At 42.6% G+C, this 19,269-nt stretch overlaps 1 protein-coding gene across 1 annotated transcript; it reads right to left on the bottom strand.

The window, feature by feature from the left end:
* Positions 1 to 1,137: 1,137 nt before the first annotated feature.
* CAV1 (caveolin 1) lies at positions 1,138 to 18,436 on the bottom strand. Its single transcript, XM_068669535.1, has 3 exons — positions 18,279 to 18,436; positions 17,772 to 17,936; positions 1,138 to 3,524 (listed from the first exon to the last, which is right to left on the bottom strand). Exons 1-3 carry the CDS (start codon positions 18,306 to 18,308, stop codon positions 3,183 to 3,185), a joined length of 537 nt encoding a protein of 178 aa, XP_068525636.1. The 5' UTR covers positions 18,309 to 18,436; the 3' UTR covers positions 1,138 to 3,182.
* Positions 18,437 to 19,269: the final 833 nt, after the last annotated feature.

Raw genomic sequence — 19,269 nt, 5'->3', positions numbered from 1 at the left:
CATGGTTATTACTGCACTGAGAGCCTGGCAGGACCATGGGAAGGAGATTTGCCCCCAGCACACCCCTGTGACTGCTGCCTTTCAGAGCACACGGACAGCACGGTCACAAGGTGAGCCTGCACAAACAGCCCTAGAGAGGTGAGATGGCAAATGGTTATGGTGAGTGGATGTGTCTGTGCTGAATCTACCGGGCTTTTTTCGGAGTGTTTTTGAATACTGGAATGTTTGCATGCTTTACTTTCACCTTACAACTTCCCTTTTAGATTTCATACCTTTTACATTTTTTCACAATTTATAGTCCACTTTAATGTACTATTTGCTACCATTGGACTAATCAGTACCAAATACACCATCCTGCTACTGGAAAACACATGACAGGGTACTTTAGGCTGTTATTTTCCATTTGACTATTAAAAGCTGGTTACTAGATTTGCAGGCCAAAATGTAATAGCCTGTTTTGTTGGACTTCTGTGTACTAGGTAATGGTGTGACAGGCAGATATTGTGCAATAACCACTTAAAAAGGAACAGCTTGCCACAAGCTAGGTCTATACACAGCTCAACATAAGCTGTCATTCCCCTATTTCCATACACTAAATGCTTAGGCTAATGAGCTTTTATTAGGAACTATCTTGTTTCCACTGGACTCAAAAAGAAGGCTTTAAGCAATTCTGGAAAGCTATAGATAATATAGATAATCTAGGACTGAATTTTGGATGGCCAAATTAAAAAAGGGATAAGCAACTTGTATGGTGATAGTGTTTTGTTTATTGGACCTTAAAATTCTCTGCAGGTAAATTTCACTATCCTAATTTGAAATGTGAGGAAATTGAGGAACAACAAGCAAAGGAACTTGTCATCTTTAAGCATTTGAGCAAGCTTGGGGTCCCCATTCAATGCTGAATGCACTGCCTACTTAGCAGCAGAAAATATTTCTTTGGGAGAGAAATGGAATTTTCTGTTGGGAAGAACCTTCCTGGTTTAGCTCCTGGAACACAAATAACAAATGTTTTGCATGTTCTTTCTTGAGAAACAAATGGCACTGCTTTCTGTTTCTTTATCAACATTGTTCTTTTTCTTCCTCAAAACATGAGATTCATTCACATGACTTTTAAGGAAAAAGAAGTCAGACAGTAGCTACCATTAAACATTGTTTTATTGTAGTCTTTAATGTACATGCAGAATTAAAAAAGTGTCAGTTATATCTGTAAGCACATAACAACAATGTAAATGTATCAGATCAGCAACGTATTTGGATTAGGGACTAATAAATCTAAGTGAACAGACATCTTTCAGGATATACAGTTTATATGATAAATCAAGGTTTTCTTCAGAGTGATTTTCCTCATAAAAAGATAAAATATTTCTTGTTTATAATCTTGCTTGTTTTTAATTCTGAAAAAATCTATAATAGTACACTCTCCACTATGTACATAGAAAAACATAAAACTATATCCATACCAGTGTCTGTTTTAAATGCAAACAATAGTAGTTAATAGCTTTGTAACTTTTTGTGCACCCTCTCCCCTCTTCTCTCCCTCCCACCCCCTTTAAAAAATGCAGCATCTCCTAACGTTTTCAATGCTTTGGTAGAAAAAGAACCGAAGGCACTCCCATGTTAGGTAAAGCAGTAAGTGAAATATCAGCGCTAAATAAAAAAGCTGCAGGTGTACCAGACAGCTCTGTGCTCAGTCCCATGGGCCAAGTCCTGCACTCTTGGAGGTCAAGAACTGGTTTGCTGTAGGTGCCAACTGGAGCAGGCTCAGGCCCCAGGTCAGGCTACAATAAAGCTGATCAGCCTCACAACTATTTTTACAAAAGCTTCACACAAACCACATGAGGATACAGGCAGTATCTCTCAACACAGTACTATCATGAGGGCAAAAAGCTCCTGCAGGAGCTCCTGCAGGAGTTCCTGTAGGATCCTGTAGGTCACAGCATCAGAGTATGTTGCAAGGGCTCTATTTTGTAGGCCTTGCACCTTGCAACATAGGCTAGCTTCACACAACACCCTCCATTTCAGACTTCTGATGTTGCAGCCTGTCTAAAAACAAACGAACAAATCCATGATTTGAAGCTCTAACCCATCTCTCATGATGGATTAGTTTAGACTCAGCAAAGCATCAATTCTCCTGAAAATATTCTGTGTGCTAGTGGCATGCTGACTTCTGCTGATAGGAAAGTTTTTTAAAGCTGATAGGAAAGTTTCTCTCAGAGGCAGCTCCTCCTTGGCATTTTGTGGCTTGTGTTTGGCACACCTTCATTTTTCTCGTAACTCGGGGTTATCTCTGGCATACTTAAAATATGTAGTTATATGAATACTCTGGAAAAAAAATGAAGCCTATGAGATAAGCACCTAAATGCTAGCTAAGAGATGTGTCATAAGTCACAGTTAGGAAAACAGTTCTATAATGACCAGTTTTAGTTTTCAACTGCAGTTTGCTTCTACAATTCCACAGAAGGCTGAGAAACAACTGGCTGCAAACTTCCAAGAGAGAGAGCGAAAGGCACAGACAGAAGCTTTTTTATGGACGTGAAAAGCTTTCACGTGTCTATGTTTCCAGCCTGATGAAGCGTTAGCTTTTCAGGTCATGTATTAATTAAGTAATTTGTTTACTTAACCAATGTATTCATAGTACACCATACCTGACCACGACTGCAAATAGCTGTAGTCAACTGACGATACAATTGAAAAAGAACATTCTGCTAAAACCTGCCAGCTTGTCACGTTCATTCTGCTGCAGTAGCTCTACACTCTTTGGCCACAATAAAATGAATGGCATTACAGTGTTGGAAAACATTTTTGTCATTCTTTGGTATCTCTACGGATTTATCTTACAAGGAATGAACAGCGAGATAAAAAGGCACCCAACGTAACACTTCTGTCTCTGAATTGAACAGCCAGCAAAATGATATGCAACTGGCATGGAAAAATAGCCATTGATGGTTAGTTTGAAATGCAGGCTGAAAAGAGAGGGAAAAATAATAATAATAAAAAAGCAAGTAGTCCAGTAGGAATACACAGTAGAAAAAGAAACTGAGCAAGTGATTCTTTGTTTTGGGCCAGTAAATCCACCAGTTGCTGTTATGTTGCTTTGGAAAACGAAACTGGCACCAAAACACCCCAACCAACACAAAACCCCCACCCACTCTCTAGGCTGATGGCTTTTCTTCAAATGTCCCTCAAATCTCTTTCCGTACTGTGGCTCGGATGCTGCTGAACACTTTGCCTATAGCCTCAAAGAGTGGGTCGCAGAACGTGTGGATGCAGATGGAATAGACACGGCTAATGCACTGGATCTCAATCAGGTAGCTCCTTATGCATGGCACCACTGCCCAGATGTGCAGGAATGACAAGATGGCAAAGTAGATGCCCCAGATGAGAGCCATAGGAATGCCAAAGATTGCTGACAGTAAACGATAAAACCAGTATTTCGTTACAGTGAAGGTGGTAAAACTGGCCTTCCAAATCCCATCAAAGCTGTGTGTTCCCTCTGGCTCAGCAATCACATCTTCAAAATCAATCTGCATCAAAGAACACAAAAGCAGGTCAGTCAGGTGTCCCCATTAAGTGTGGATTACAGAAACCCCTCACCTGGAAAGCAATGGTCCCCTGCACAAAACTTGGAAACATGTAATCCCTACATCCCAACATGATTCAACCCATCTTAACATATCATCTATGATAATGATATGAATAAGGCTTGCATTTTTTTTTCCCCTAGTGATTATCAGGAAGCCTCAATGACTAGCTCAAAACCAGACACCTAACTTTTAGATACTGTCCACAAAACTGCACTGCCCACAAAACTGAATAACTTTTCTTCAAGATATAGCTTGAATATTTTGTCTTCAAGGTATAGAGTGCCCTTAAAATCTACGTAAGAGATGAACCAGTTGAAAAGAATCATCATGCTGTCATTGCCTATCTTAACCATTTCACATTTTTACAAATGGAATAAACGTGCTCACTACTTTGGCATTTTATGCACCTTAAGCGTGCATCGATAAAATACGCTTTATTTGTCTCATTTTTCCATCTTACCCTGTAAAGCATTGCTAAATTTTGACAGTTAATAAATGTTAAGGACAGCTATTTAAATATATATTTTTGAAACGGTTGTGAATAGTTCTTAATAGCCTGAAAAATAAAATACTGGATTTAGATTGGTATCAGATGGAGATCCTTTATATTCTGAAAGGGTAAGGGAGCTCTTCAATCTTGTTAAACATAGAGAGGCTCTTCACATTAGAGTCATTTTGTTCTAGCCTATCCTGTTTATGTGATAACCCCCTGTTCGTGAAAGACATAGGTGAACATATTAATGTTTAGAAGGAACACACTCTTCCACATATTTCATGGTTTTGACTATTCATAAATCGTTCAAAAAGTCACCTAAGGAAGCAGTACATTCCAGCATGCATATTTTACGGTTCTATGTTGAAATACTGAGCTTTTTCAGGAAGCTTAATTGTCATAACATTTCTATTAGAAAATTAACAGAATTGGGGTGATAGTTCAGCTTCATGTCACACAAACACTTGCTTGATATAACCCACAATACAGGATATTTAATTTAGTCAGCACACCAAATTGTATAGGTACTGCATTCAAAAGGAAGAAGAACATCACAACAGTACGCCTCTGCAAGAAACTAAATGATTGTTTAAATTAGGTGAAAAAAAAATACGTTCCTAGGACTGGATCCCAAAGTCCAGTGATGCTGCTGCCATAAGTGATGATTTACAGGAGCAGGCTGAGTATGATATGGGCCAGAGGACTCAGAAACTCAGGCATACCTTAGGAGGCTGGAAGAAGGTGAATATAAATATACTGTGTAAATATTGCTTAAACTGTAGGAAAAGGCTCAAAATCACTTCTTTTCATTTAAAAATGGAAAAAACTTCTCCCTCTCTCCCACTGAATCTTCAGTCAGCCCACACAAAAGTTACCAACTCACTACAAAGGAAAAAATACTATAAAATCACTGGGCTTTCCAGTTTTATCAAGAAAAGATAATTCCCAAGCAAAAGTATACAGTCTAGGGGTAATTTGCTTGAAGGGTTTTAAAGTCCTTGTGAGGAAATTTCTGAATCAGATGTAATATCAGACATCCCAAATGCCTAACATCAAGCTGGCTAAATTTAACGTGTTACTGGGCCTAACCATCACTTTTCCTGCTCAGGTCAGTGCATCTCTCCAGATATTGGATAAACAAACTACGAACCCTCTATTCTTTACCTGCTGCTCTGAATGACGCTTTAGTGATTTGAAAGTGCTTTGTGACTCTTCTGGATGAGATTTCATTATCACCCTAATCATGGCAATCATACCTTAAGCTAGCATTTGGGTTGAAATTCTGTCTCCACAGAAACCAGTGGCAGGATCTGCATCAGCTGATACCTAACGAACATGACACAGCTCCACGCACTTCTTGTGAAGGCATGCAGAGCCAACAGTCTATCTGGAATTTCTGAAACTGAACAGCATAATTTTAAACAATAACCACAGAAAGAGAAAATGAAAAGAGAGTCTCAGGCACAGTTCTCTCCTGCAGTATTTCTATCTGTATTAAATAGCCTACACTTCTGTAGGTCATGTGATTTTTTAGTACTAATCTTGGAAAACAATTTCCCGGAAAATAGTGTATAAAAACAGCATATACAGGACACTATATTTGTTGCTGAGTTTAGACAGGACATTGGAGCTTATTTGGGTTCTGTAATGTCAGTGGGACCAATACTGAAGCTCTAGTAGAAATAACTCCAGTTCTGGTAAGGGCATCACAGGCAATAGAATGTTCTATATTTTCACTCTGGCCTTATTAGATATAAAAGTTCACATTGGGGACTAAATAAATGACACAAAATTAGCTTTATAAAGTACATTGGCCATAAAATAATTATATGAATTGGTCATTAGAAGTTATCTGCTGTCTAGAAAGACAGAGCAAGGATGTATTACGATTTTATGTTCCAAATGAAACAATCAGATGCCCTGGTATCAATCACTGCATTTTTAGGACTGGATCACAAGAAAAAGAACAAAAAGTTGTAGATGTACATGAAGAAGTCAACAATATCTCCTGATGATAGTGTCTAATTGTCTTCTATCTAACCTCAAAAATAAAACAAAAAAAACTAAGACGTTTTCAAGAGCTGCGTATTATTTACCAAATCAATCTTATTCAACTGAGTGCACTTGTTGGAAAAATGTATGCCCGATTTTATTTTCTTTTTGAAATACACTGGGAAGCATGCTTACACTATATATTTTTGCAGCAATTCAAAAGCAAGCTTTTCATTGTAACCTGTATTGCATGGTAGTTCATTTTCAAAGCAAATGGGTGCTCTTGGCTTATTATCAACATTAGCCTTGAAATCAGATAATAAAAATATGCAGATGATTTTAGCAAGAGAAAGTAGCTTCTCAGAAAATGAAATTACAAGAAGACTATATCTATTTTTTTTTTCCTCATAGGTTGTACATAGCCTTCTTATTCGAAAACTTGTGGCAATTTATTGTGTTCTTCCCATGAGTTGATGCTGTGATCATTGGCAGAGAGAGTTTGTGCACGTAGCTATCATACAGCAGGTCAGTGCATCAAGGGCCATTCAAAGTCTTTATATTTCACTCAGTTATAGCGGAGTCTATCTTTTATGTTTTCAACAAGCTGATAAGGGAAATATTAAATCTCACGAGGAAAGCAACTTTGCATTGAGATCATTTTCATGGTTATAACTTTAGCTGAGTGGGACCTATTTTTATCTGTAGAACATGTTTTTGGCATGCAAGAAGTTAATGTGAAGCTCCTAGAATTTTGCAAATAAATATTAAGACTGGCTTGTAATTTGGTTCCTTTAGAAATAATTACTTACAATGAATGCTTTACTGAAAAATGGAAGCTGGTAAACTCATCGATTTTCAAATCAAATAGTAAATTTTCTGTAATCCCAGTTCTCAGAAACTGATGGTTTTAGCCTGTTGTGTGACCCAAGATGTCCTCAGAGTTAATCCTGGGGAGCTGACAGAAGAATCAGACCATATAACATTTCCAGATGGGCAGCATTGTCCTCATTCCAGGAGATGATGCTAATGTCAGAACATTCACGATATATCCTTGGCCAGGGTTTCTCCGCTCAAGTCATGCACAGTTGTCCTAAAAGTGCTCAGGCATCAGTCTGCCTGAGATTGTAATGGCAGAGTATTTCTGCCTCCAGCAGTCACCAAGAGTTGGTGGAGTCCTTCCTTGGAGCAATTTTAACAGCACTATGAACGTTTCTACCAATGCACAGAGCCCAAATAGATGGTGCTACAGGAACAATAACTGATGTCTCCCTACCACATCTTTCCCATTTCATTATTTCTCAAGTCCCATGTTCTCCATTGCTCCACATTGCATATGGAAGACACCAAACTGAATTTGAGAGTGAAAAGACAGAAAAATGGCCTGGCAGCTGTAAAATCTCTCACATGAATGGGTTAAAGTGAACCTGTTGTCTGTCTAAAAGCCACAATAATGTTATGAAGTAACATACGTGTTGAGAGAGTGGAATGGTAACATCTGTGTTGCTGTCCAAAACCAGGCTTACCCGAAGCAGTATAAAGTCTAAATCAAGCTATCCAACAAACTGAGGTAAGCTGGGCTCTTCCACGTCTCAGCTGCAACCAGATCACGTACGAATCCCACTGGCTGGGAAATGTGCTATTTATTTCATCGTTCAGGCAGTGCAGATAAGTCCTCACACTGCAGGAACTGAGATATCACCCGGATTCTTCCTGCGCTGAACCACTCCCATGAAAGATCCTGTTTTTAACTCCCAGGGATCTGTCCTCAGCAAGCAGCAGAGAGAATAGGTGACTGGATGAACTTTGCCTTGCTATGGGATATATTTCTTTCAGTTACTCACCCCTCAGTCTCTTCTATCATTCCTCTCTGGTTTTTAGTTCAACAGCACTCAGTAATGGTGAGTGTCATCAGCCTGATAACGGGAGTCCAAATGAACTAAGTAAATTAAAAATAGGAGTGACAGAAGAAAAAGAAGTGGCCAGAAATACGATCCTAGGGAAGAAAGACACTCTGCAGCTCTTCACTAATTTCTGGAAACGGACCTAACTGGCTCACAAGGCTAAGATACCTCTATTTAGGGTACTTTTCTCAACTCCACTTTTGCCAAAGCATCAAATGTATGTAAATTTATGAAAGACTCTGCTTTATTCATGTAAAGACATGCTTAGGTTAGGCACAGGTCCTGTTGTGAAGATTACAGCATGTAGCTTGTTCCTCTAGAGCTATCAGGGTGTGCTGTGAAACAACTGGGAATTATTTGCCAAGCTAATGAAAATACAGACACGTTCACTTGTGACAAGGAGAGAAGTAAAGGAAATTTGTTTTGACCCTCTAAAGGATGCTAATAACTCACTGCAGCCTTCTGTTTCAGCCAAAGCTATTAAACACTATCAACTTCTGTTCCATGCCTACAATGCACTTCCTGACTTCAGCTATTCTTTGTTTCCTACTATTCAGCTTGGTGAAGCCAGTTTTTACATTGCTTGAAGCTTTTGTCTGATTCTGCTATGAGAATTATTGCAGCTTCTTTTGCCCTGCATGTGTTTATTAAACTTTTATCAGGAAATTAAGGGACCTGCTTTGATTCTAAAAGAGATTTACTTACAACAAAGGGAAATGGTATGGAGGATTTGCCTTCTTTCTCAAAGGCTGTTTAAAGAAAAACCCTATTAATTAAAAAAGCTTAACAGTGTGAAGTTATTGCTTTAAACAAACAAACAAAAAATACAAAAACAAAGAAATAAAAAAAAATATCCCCAAAACATGAAACAGATGACTCAAGTATATGTGCCCTTATGTATGAATATAGTTGACCTTGCCACTTTAGTCCTTATGTCCTTTAGTCCTCAAACTGCCTACCTAACAGTTATGCTTTTCCTCAAATTTTGTCCTTTGAGATATCCATTCCATAGAAAATTTACTGTGGTGGGTTTATTAGAAAAAAATATTAAGGCCACTGGCATTTTACAAAGGCTTTGGCCTAATCCACATTTCTGCAACTGTAATTACTCAGGTCTTCACGTGCAGTATGTGTGCTGCTGCTGTGCTCACAACATAAGGAGAGCAGAGACACCACCACTGCTCCAGAGAGGGGGAACCCAACCAAGAGCTCACTCAGTGTGCCTACATTTCTGAGTGCCTTCAATATTTTTTGGAGTCAGTGAAAAGAGGCTCAGGTCCTTACTGGCTGTCTTCTGACTGATCACTCATATCTTCAATCAGGCAAACCGCTTAAATACGCACACAGCCTGAACAATGGGAACTGCCTCTCTGATGTCAATATGCTTAAGTGTTCTGCCAGACAAGGACTGTAGTCAAGCCAGACTGAAAGTTGGGTCTGTGAGGAATAATTAACATGTATGAATATGTATTTATGGAAGATGGAGGCACAAGCGGACTTTCCTTACATTTTTAGCACAGAGCATAGGCACTGTCTTTACAACTTACCCCATGCTATTTTAAAACAGTATTTTCCCTGATACTAAGCCCATAAGTAATGTTTCCTCAGACTATACTGTCTCTTTAAGACTCAGAACAGTCATGTAACAAAAGGCAGATACAATCATTTTTTTTCTGTTGTGACAAATGCAACTTACAAAATTTCCCAAAGCACTCAATGTCCCTTCAAGAAAACATTCAGCTGAAGAAAATAACATTTAAATGTTTCCTTGCCTCTTTGAAATAGCATGTTTCCACATCTGCTGGTGCTTGTCTTCCTGACCACTGCCACATTTTTTTCAGAAAATGACAAAAAAACATATAAGATTTTTTCTACTGAGCCTGAGGGAAAGAGCACGGGAGGTGTCAGAACTCAGAGGGGTAGAGCTGCTCTTCTCCCTTCCCTCACCCCCCAGGAGACTTCACGATTTTGGAGGTGTAGGGTGTGGGACAGGGCAGTGCCTCATGGCTGCAAGGCCTACATTAAGAGGAACAGGAGGAGGCCTACTCTTGTTCTGAGTAGGTCTGTCTGGACCTAGGTTGCATGGGATTACAGGAACTTTAACAATGGCTTCACTTGTTTTGACCCTAATAAAGAGTCCACCCTTTTTTTTTTTAAGAACACTGTGCAGTCTCCATCAAGCAAACATTTATCAGCACTGCATAGAGAAGCTGGTAACTTTGTGCCCAAAAACATGCAGCTTAACAACACCTAGATATTTTATGGCTGTCAGGTGTGTTATAAAGGCACGACTTCTATACCAGAGCGTCTGTAGAAGCCCTAGGCTATGGCATGGGTGAATGCAAAGCACAAGCATCAGCTGTGCCCAGAGAAGGACAAGGTTCCCTCATGGGAGAGTTCAAGCCCAGTTATTTGTTCAAACTGACAGAGGAATTTGCATTACATTCTCTTTCTCCCTGTGCCTACTTTCCATCATATTGCAGGAACAGTGTTCTGCTGGCAGATTTCTTCTTCGGAGATAGGGAAGCAAACAATGCTTCAACAAACAAGAATATTAATGCTGGAAAAGAGTTAAAGGACTACACTCTTCTAAGCTAGAGCAGAAAACCTTGTCCTGCCAGGAGTGACCACTGCTGCACCGATAATAAATATTCAGACAGATTATGAGCAATTTAAAATTACGTCATGACTTAGGAAAGGGTTATGATTGCAAGATCAGCACTTTACAAACAGAAAGATCAATGAAAATTGCCAAACTTTGCTACTAATTACCAAGAGGAGAATGTCTGACAATGCTGAATTACTCATTACATACCAGAAAAGCCCTGGTGATGGGCTTTGTTTTATCAGATGGGCAGGCTCATCTAAAGCTGCGGAAGTATTCACATGAAATATGCTACTGGTGGCAATGGGTCAGCCCTGCAGCAACCAGGCATTCTCCAGAGATTTCTTCCTGAAGCACTTGTCTGTGCTTCTCAGTATAGCCCAGCAGAAGGAAAGAATAGCAACTCAAGGAGACATCTGCACGCCTCTGAAACACAGCTAAACTTCCTGCGCAGGTGGGGAGATCGCATCAACCAGTTACTTGGCAGACGGGTCGATGCTGTCAGAGCGAGTGGTCAGAAAATGAAGTGGCTGCTTTCCTCTCTGGAAACTGGGCTGCTGGGAGGTTATCACAATTTTCTCAAAGGGAAAAACTGTTATGAAGCTTTCTTCATTTATTATTTGTTTCATGTTGAATAGTTCCTCCTCATTTGATGCAGCTATGTTAGCTAAAAACCCTGAGATATCTTTGTGTACGTGCATGCATACATATTTGTGTTTGTATGCTTAAAGTTCCTCAGCATGAACAGTGGGGTGAAATTTGGAATATATTAAAACTAAAGGGAGTTTTTTAAAATCAATTCCACTAGAGTCTGGAATTAACCAGAGTTCAGGAATGTTAATAAAACCAAAGGTATCCTCTAATGAGTTTTTTAGATGGTTATATCGCCCTCTGATACAATACCATTTGGAAGTTTTACAGATCTGATATTAAGCTAATATTGTTATTAGTATCTATTTATGTACTATTTATATTATTAATATAATAACATTAATACCACAATTGCTAGCCTTTAATATAACTTTTTGAGAACTTGCTCTAGCTTCATTCCTCCTAAATTTGGGCACTAATGGCGAATGGAAATGTAGCAATGTTGGACTCTGTAGTATCACATGTAGAGAGAAAGGCAACTTCACACGGGGCTTTATACATGAAATCTGTTTATTTATTTATCTCTATCATTTGTAAGGGAGTCTAATGAGAGGAGACTCTTAACTAGGTATACTAACCATAAACATATTCCTGTTAGTTGCTGCAATTATTTTTTAGCAAATCTGTGTAACTTGTTCTCACCATTTCCCTCTTTTCTACCTGAGTGTGCTTATTGCTGTGAGTGCATAGTTACTGCTCTGTTCCTTTAAAAAAGATCTGCCTCTGCATTTCTTCTGTTAGAAGGCTGTCCTTCTACTGGAAGATCTTAAGTTACTGACCCTTAAATATGAGACAACTCTTTCTTTAATATTTCACAAAGATCAAGATGTTGCTGGTCTACAGTTGCAGCCTTATTATAAATTGCATTGAAAAGGAGTTACATGAACATGGACTTGATAAAACAACAGGAGACTGAGGTCTACAGGAGATACTAAGATAATCTTAAGGGAGAACTAAGTGTGTTTTGTATTTGTTTGAGGTTGTTGGAAGGCATTTGACAGCTTACAGAGGAAGCATTGCAATCCTTCTACGAGATTCCCTTAGGCTTCTTTGAAACTCCGAGTGTACTTTGGCACAGCGGGAGTTTGGGCAGGGAATGTGATGCTTTCACCTTTAACTGCGATAGTATCTTCGCACTTCTTATCTGAGAAGCTGACTTTATCAGTTCCTTTTTATTTGAAAATGAAGTACGTGGGCCAGACAAGCCTTATTCTTGTACAGCTCCACTGACATCTATAGCATAACTCCTTGGCTATTGTGAATAAAACAGGGTGCGAGCTTCTCCAGCTAATGCACTCTTTCGAGTGGGCACAGCAATACTGAGACTGTTTGTCCTTTTGAATACTAACCCAATGACATAACTTCTAACAAGAATAATACTGCATAAAATTAAAAGTTAGTTTTGAAACTATGCAAAGATATTTTCATAAGAAATCTCCCAGAAAAAAAAAAAAAATAAAGGGACTAACAGAGTCAAACCTGTCCCCATCAAAAAATCAAACAAACTTAAGAGCCGTAACTTTTATTTTGTCTTCAACACAATAATAATAATAATAATAACAACAACAACAACAAATCCTCTTTAGTCTTGGATGCTTTTATTGTTGTAATTTGTCTAGAAAAGAAAAGAAAGGTGGTAGTTTTGGATCAAGCAGCTCAGAAAATTAGCTGCTGATGTAGATTTCATCCCACTGTCAATTTACTATAAGGGTATTTGAGAACAGTGGGGAATAGAAACTATTTTTAGAGCTGTATTTCTCTTCAGCTTTCCAGATATTACAAGTTTTATGGCTCATCCATGTTCATTAGTATTTTCTTCTCTCTGTTGCTTAAAATACACCAAAGATCCAATTCTCATTGGGCTCTATTATACACATTTTCCTGTTCCCACAGAAGACTTTTAGATTTCAATGATTTGTTTCGGTATTAGACAGCCATACTTTCTGCAACAGATGGTGGTATTTTTTTCCATATATTGGGTTAAAAAATCTAAAATGAATTCAAATTGTTCTTAAAATTTTCTAACATATACTCTAAATAAAGTTGAATTTAACAGAAGGGAAAAATATTTGCCTTCTCTGACTAAGAGGTAGTGTCCAACAAACTCTTACAAAAGGAACATCCATGTTGAATAGTTGGCTCTGTCCCCATTGTCATCAAACGAACATTTTCCTATGGAGTTATGAGTCATGTTCATCACGCTAAACAAGAAGGCAGCGCATAAGGCTTTAATAATACCACAATCTTAAATACAAATGCTTTTGAGATCTGAGACTTGATTAGAACAAATTCAATTATTATCTGTAACCTTATGGGCATTCAAAAATTCCGTGCCTAGCAATCTGAAAACTCCTAATTCCTGTGCAAGAAAACTGTTTTTCAGAGTTCTCAGGCCACACTCAGTCCTCCTACAAACCAGCCTCTGCAACAACTTGAGCTTTAGTCTCTGAATTGTAGACTAGCCTTGAAAGAAACACTTGGAACAGAATTGGATCAGATGGACAGGCAAAGTCCAACACTGGAATAGTGCTGCATTTTAAAATCTAAACCCCACAGCTGGACATTGATATGGCACCCAGTTTAAGAATCATCTCATTTAAATGCAGCTGTGCAACAGTAAGGTGTCGTGTCTGAGCTATGTGGAGAGAAACACACTCTGGGAGAAAAACCCACCTCATCCTGTGGTTAGGCCTAAACTCTGTGACACGAATCTGCCTCCACAGATGTGCAACCACTCGAAGAGGAGGAGCTGACAGCTGTTGTCACATCAGCGTGGCAGACCTCAGTGCCTTAACCTTCCCAGCTGAGCACAGCAGGGGACAGTCTCTGCCTTCCTTCCAGGAGGTCCCAGCGGAGAAGGGAGGTGCTCTGCCTAGGCACCTCTCCTGCGTGCACAAGGTCTTTCCTTGCAGTGAGATGAATTTCCCTTACCAGCATCAGCTTTAAGAGGAAGGCACGAATACACAGCTGTTTAAAACTTGGTACAAAAGCTCTGCATTGTTACATCTGCAGCCAAGTACTGATTTTTTTTTATTTTTTTATTTTTTTCCAGAGAGAAAAGGACACTTACGCAACGAACAGCAGATAGACACCACTTGTTTAAAACAAACTAATAATTATGTCCTGGGTGGTGCACCAGGCACAGGCCTTTCTCCCTAGCAGAGCACAAAAGAATTGTGATCTAGCTGCAGATGTAACTGCACATTTGGTCCTCACTAGTCCAGAAGGCGCAGATTTTGTAGGGCTGTCCCCATGGTGAGCAAAGGAGTAGTGAGAAGCACAAGCCAGCCTCAGAGAGATGCAGAAAAGCTAGCTCCCTCCTCTGCTTTTTCCAAATTCAGTAAACTCTGAATACTTCACCAAAGATACTTTCAACTCCAAAGAGTTGGAAGGCTGTAATTTAGCCACGATCTGGAGAACACAAATAGTACATTGGGAAACAGGAAGAGCAAAGACCGAACAAGTCCTGAAAGAGAACTTCAGGCACCTGCTTGCAAACCTTGGGTCAGTGGGGAGGGAATGATAAATGACAGAAAAAAAAGCCAACAATCAGCTTTCTCTCACGGTGCTTGCATTTCATCGCACACAAACAAAAACTGTGGGATATAAGTCAGAGTAGAATCTGACATACACAGATACAGTTCTGAGGAAAATAGCTCTTTAATCAACAAAGTGACTCCCACAGAGTTCCCAGGTGCTCAGAGGCTGTTTCTCCCTTACTAGATTCTTATTCTGCTTTCTGTTTGACCAGACAACCCCACAAGCTGGTACCTCAACAACTGCTGAGTGTTCCGAGCATCCCAAAGTGACACATGAGGGCAGTCATATGAGGAAGAAACTCCTTCCTTTCCGCTCCCTGCTGAAGGAATTAGAACAGGAAGGAAATTCTGGTGATTTTACTAGATTGTGCTTCCTCCTGCACGGAGCTGCCAGCTCTGCTGGCTGCGTAACTCAGCTCTCACACTGCAAGGTCAGTAAGGCCCCAGTTCCACCCCTCCCGGAGCAGAAATCCAGTTGTTTGCCCCACTTTTCTGGAAGCATCACACAGCACTTGGCTTCCACTTGGCCTCTAATCTGAAGGTAAAAAGTAAGCAAAGTCACTGTCACCAATATGTTTGGTGTAAAGCATCTGGATCACGCCTCGCCCCCTTGCCTGGATCCCTCCTCTGTTGCTGCCTGCCCCATTTATCTGCTGCAGAGGAAGCTCTGCAGATGCTGTTTGCTGCACATCAAGGGAATGCCTCCTGCTTCTCACAAGCAAGGGTTATTTTTAAAATGTGCTATGGCAAGTATTTGAACGCAGACAACACTGAGGCCTTTTAGAGAGCTGCTTACAGGGCAGATTCCTCATTCTCTGTCTAATCATTTCTATTTCATGGTTGACTGACTTGTCCCCAGTTTCCATGCTATTGTGGCTCATAGTCAAGTGGCAAGAAATGCCTGAAATGATGAGGTTCCAAATCTAGAAAAATGTAATGGCTCTAAACAACACTCAGCTAACTCTGAGCCATGCTTCTGGCCTCAGAACAGCCCTGAACAACATTTTTCTGTCTTTCAGCACCCAAACGAGACTAGGGGCTCCTTCTGTTACCCAAGTACATTTTTTACTCTCTACCTGGATGATTTACAATGGAAGGAAGAGAGGCAGATAGGTGACAAAAGGAGCCACAGACTGATGGCTAAGGCAGGAACTGAATCTGTGTATCTTCAGCCCAGCGTCTGTCAGCTAGGAACTGGATCTGAGCTTTACGGCTACTTCTAGCAAGCTGAACCTGAAAGTAGTATCCGAATAAACAAATTAGTAGTATCCGAACAAACTTAAACTGTAGCAAAATTCCTCTCCATACTTTTCAGGTTGAACCTATTTCTGAAATACCTATAAAATCCAATCAATCCTTATTTATCCTTGTGACGAGGTAGAAAAGTGTCACGTTGTGATGCCCACACTTTTTACAAATGCTGCTGCTTTTATAATGCAAAATGGATCCTATCTGGTTAACGTCAAGTTCACTTTGATACATTCCTGCGTCTCGATGTGGCTACGTGCACCACCATAAACTCACTGATATGGAGGCAGTACCAGTATTCCGGGTGCCTGCTGGTTTTCAATTAATTTATCTGTTGGTCCACAACCATTTTGGAAGGACAAACTGAAAAAAAAAATCTCACTTTTTCCATTCCTACAACTCTAACTTTTCAACTTCACTTTGGACGATTGGATGTAATCAAGCTAACTTTCCTAATCATTGCCCCAGTGGGAGGCAGGGAGGGCAGGACGGGCTTTGTAGGCTTCATTTTCCTCTCTGTCCGTTAGGAGTTTTTTCCATGAGTGGTCTGCCTCTCGTCCCAGCAGGAGCTTTCTTTCCCTAGTTAAGTTTGTGGACACTCGATTCCGACTTGTTTGGGGGCTGTGACTCATCCTCGGAAGGTCTGGTTGCTTTGGGGACTTCTTCTGTTGATGTACGCAATGAGCTGTGATGCAGCCTCATTCTCCAGCCCTGCATTCCCTGCCTACTCAGCTGCTCCCCCACGGGTGGCAGAAAAAGGAATCGCTCCCTCCTTCCTAACACCAGGCATCTTAAAGGACGTTTTGTACTGCTGCGTACAAAGATGATTTTTTTCTAAACTAATTAAAAATGTGTTCCTTTTCTTTCTAGGTCCTGGAGCTGACAACGGCTCCTTAATTAAAGATATAGCCCGCCCTAGGGGATAATTCCTACTCTTGATCTGCAACACGGGCAGTCCTATTCAGCACCTTCAAACTCTGCTGAAGGCAGAGGGATTTGAGGTTACTCACAACCTTACTGCACTGTCTGCACGTACAGCACAAATCATCTTTCTGACAAACACCCTGAAACTAGATTCCAGCCTTTCTGTCCTCGGAAACAATAGGACATTTCTCTTTTTTAGTAATGGGTCATCGTGACCAACGGATGGGGTGGTCAGGGTGACGGTGCTGGACCCTAAGCAAGCCAGCTGGTGGTTAGTCACCCGCTGCACCTGGCAGGTTCCCGTTGGTCCTGGGTCCTGACAAGCCCAGACGACAGCATCCTCAGTTCCCGCACGTATAGCACAAAACCCGTCTGCTAAGAGGAAAATCAGCCCCAGGATTCTTCTGACTGAAGGGACTTCGAGGAGAAATCCCCGTCGGTCCACATTTGCCAAAACTGTCAAACCGAATTGTAAGCCAGAGCCTAAACCGGGGCGCAGCCAGCTTTTGCTTAGCCTCTTCCCTCGCTTCTTGAGGGAAAACCACCAAGGAAAAGCAAACGCAAGGAGGAAACGAATGCAGCCCCCTCCGGGACCTCTGCTCTGCTCCCTCTTGGCTGAGGCTGGGCGGCCGGGACCCGGGGGGGCTCAGCCCCTTCCCTGTCCCTGCGGGGCTGTGCCAGCCGCTGCCCAAATCCCCTCTCCCTTTTTTGTTTTTCCCCAAAAATAAAGGAATTGGGACCCGACCCCCCTCCCTTCGCGCAGCAGGTGGAGGGGAGCGGCCCGGGCTGGCGCGTCCCCCCCCTCGCCTACCCCTACCCCTACCCCCCGCTCACCTTGACCACGTCGTCGTTGAGGTGCTTGGGGTCCCGGTTGACCAGGTCGATCTCCTTGGTGTGCACGTCGTGCACCGCCTTCTCGCTCAGCTCGTCTGCCATCATCTTGTTGTTGGGCTTGTAGATGTTGCCCTGCTCCCGGACGGGCGCCGCGTACAGAAAGCCCTGCGGAGGGAGAGAGGGGAGAGCGGCCGCGAGGGAGAGGAGGGACGGGAGGAAGGCAGAACCCAGCCGGGGAGCGGGGGGGGGGGGGAGAGAGAGGCCGGGCAGGGCCGAGAGGGGCGGGCAGCGGGGGGGCGGCCCCGCTCCCGGGGGAGCCGGGCTGCGGGCGGCTCTGCCCCGGCTATAAAACCGCAGCCCCGGGGGCGCGCCCCCCGCCGTGCCAGGCGCGGCTCCGCCGCTCGTCGCCGCTCGTCCCGCACCGCCAGGCGGCCCCGCAGCCCCTCCGGGGGGTGCCCGGGACCCCCACCCCACCCCATCCCATCCCAGCCGTCCCCCTGTCCGTACCTCCGAGTCCACGTACTTGGTGCCGGACATGCTGCCCCGCTGCGGGTGGGTGGCGGCCGGCCGGGCGCTATAACGGAGGCAGGAGGATCCCGAGCGGGAGGGAGGGAGGGAGGGAGGCGGCTGGCGGCCGGCCAGGGCCCGCTCCCGGCCTCCGCTCGGGGCGGGGGGACCGGAGCCTGCAGGGGCGTCGCGACCCGCCCGGCACCGGCCCGGGGTGGGAGGGGAAAGCGGCCCCGAGCCGGCAACCTGCCCGCCTCGGCCCCCCGAGGGGACGGGGACAGCGACACGGGGACGGGGACGCTGCCCCGGGACCCCTACGGCATTGGGGGGGGGAGGCGAGGAAGAGGTGAGGAGATGGGAAAGCCCCTCCGCCTCTGACACTCGCTTACACACCGTTTACACACAGTTTACACACGCTCCCGATCGCCCCAGGAACAACTGTGGGAACTTGGGACATCCTCGGGCTGAAGAAAAAGTGATCTGTCTCCTCAACCGGTTCGTTTCGGAGCTATGCGAATATTTAGCAGTCCTGCGCTTGAAGGGCACGGTGTTTTCCTGGGGGGAGGCTGACCCCTGCGTGTCTGCCCTGCCCGTTAGCCACCGGCACTGCGCTTCCGAAGAGGCTCCGTGGGACACCCACGGTGGCCACGCTCTGTTCCCCAGGCCCTTTATAAACCCAGGGGCATGTGTAGGCATAAACCCTGCGAGGATTCATCACCGAGTGCCAGACAGCCCAGGTTACAGATGCAATGGCACTGTGCAGCTGTAAACTCCGAGTTATATTTAGCTTTTTTTTTTTTTTTTTTTTTTTTTTTTTTTTTTTTTGATGTTTGCAACCATCAGCTTTCCATTAGGAAATCAGACCTTGTTGTAAACTTTATAACGCTAACAGCGAAGTGGCGACCTTGTGCCGTTTAGCACGGAATTGCAGCAACAGAAGTAGAACGATCTTGACAGCTGTGTACTTAGCTGTGGCACGTCAAGAAACGAA

This window comes from Anas acuta, chromosome 1 (assembly GCF_963932015.1).
Source record: "Anas acuta chromosome 1, bAnaAcu1.1, whole genome shotgun sequence".
Classification (NCBI taxonomy): domain Eukaryota; kingdom Metazoa; phylum Chordata; class Aves; order Anseriformes; family Anatidae; genus Anas; species Anas acuta.
This window is presented reverse-complemented; position numbering and strand designations above follow the sequence as displayed.

What these genes read in the sequence shown, in the direction of transcription:
- CAV1 (XM_068669535.1), bottom strand. Translation starts at nt 18,308, where the DNA reads ATGTCCGGCACCAAGTACGTGGACTCGGAG. An exon ending in CCAAGTACGTGGACTCGGAG is followed by an intron (nt 17,937 to 18,278) that starts GTACGGACAGGG and finishes CTCCCTCCGCAG; the next exon opens with GGCTTTCTGTACGCGGCGCC. An exon ending in TCAACGACGACGTGGTCAAG is followed by an intron (nt 3,525 to 17,771) that starts GTGAGCGGGGGG and finishes TCTTTGATGCAG; the next exon opens with ATTGATTTTGAAGATGTGAT.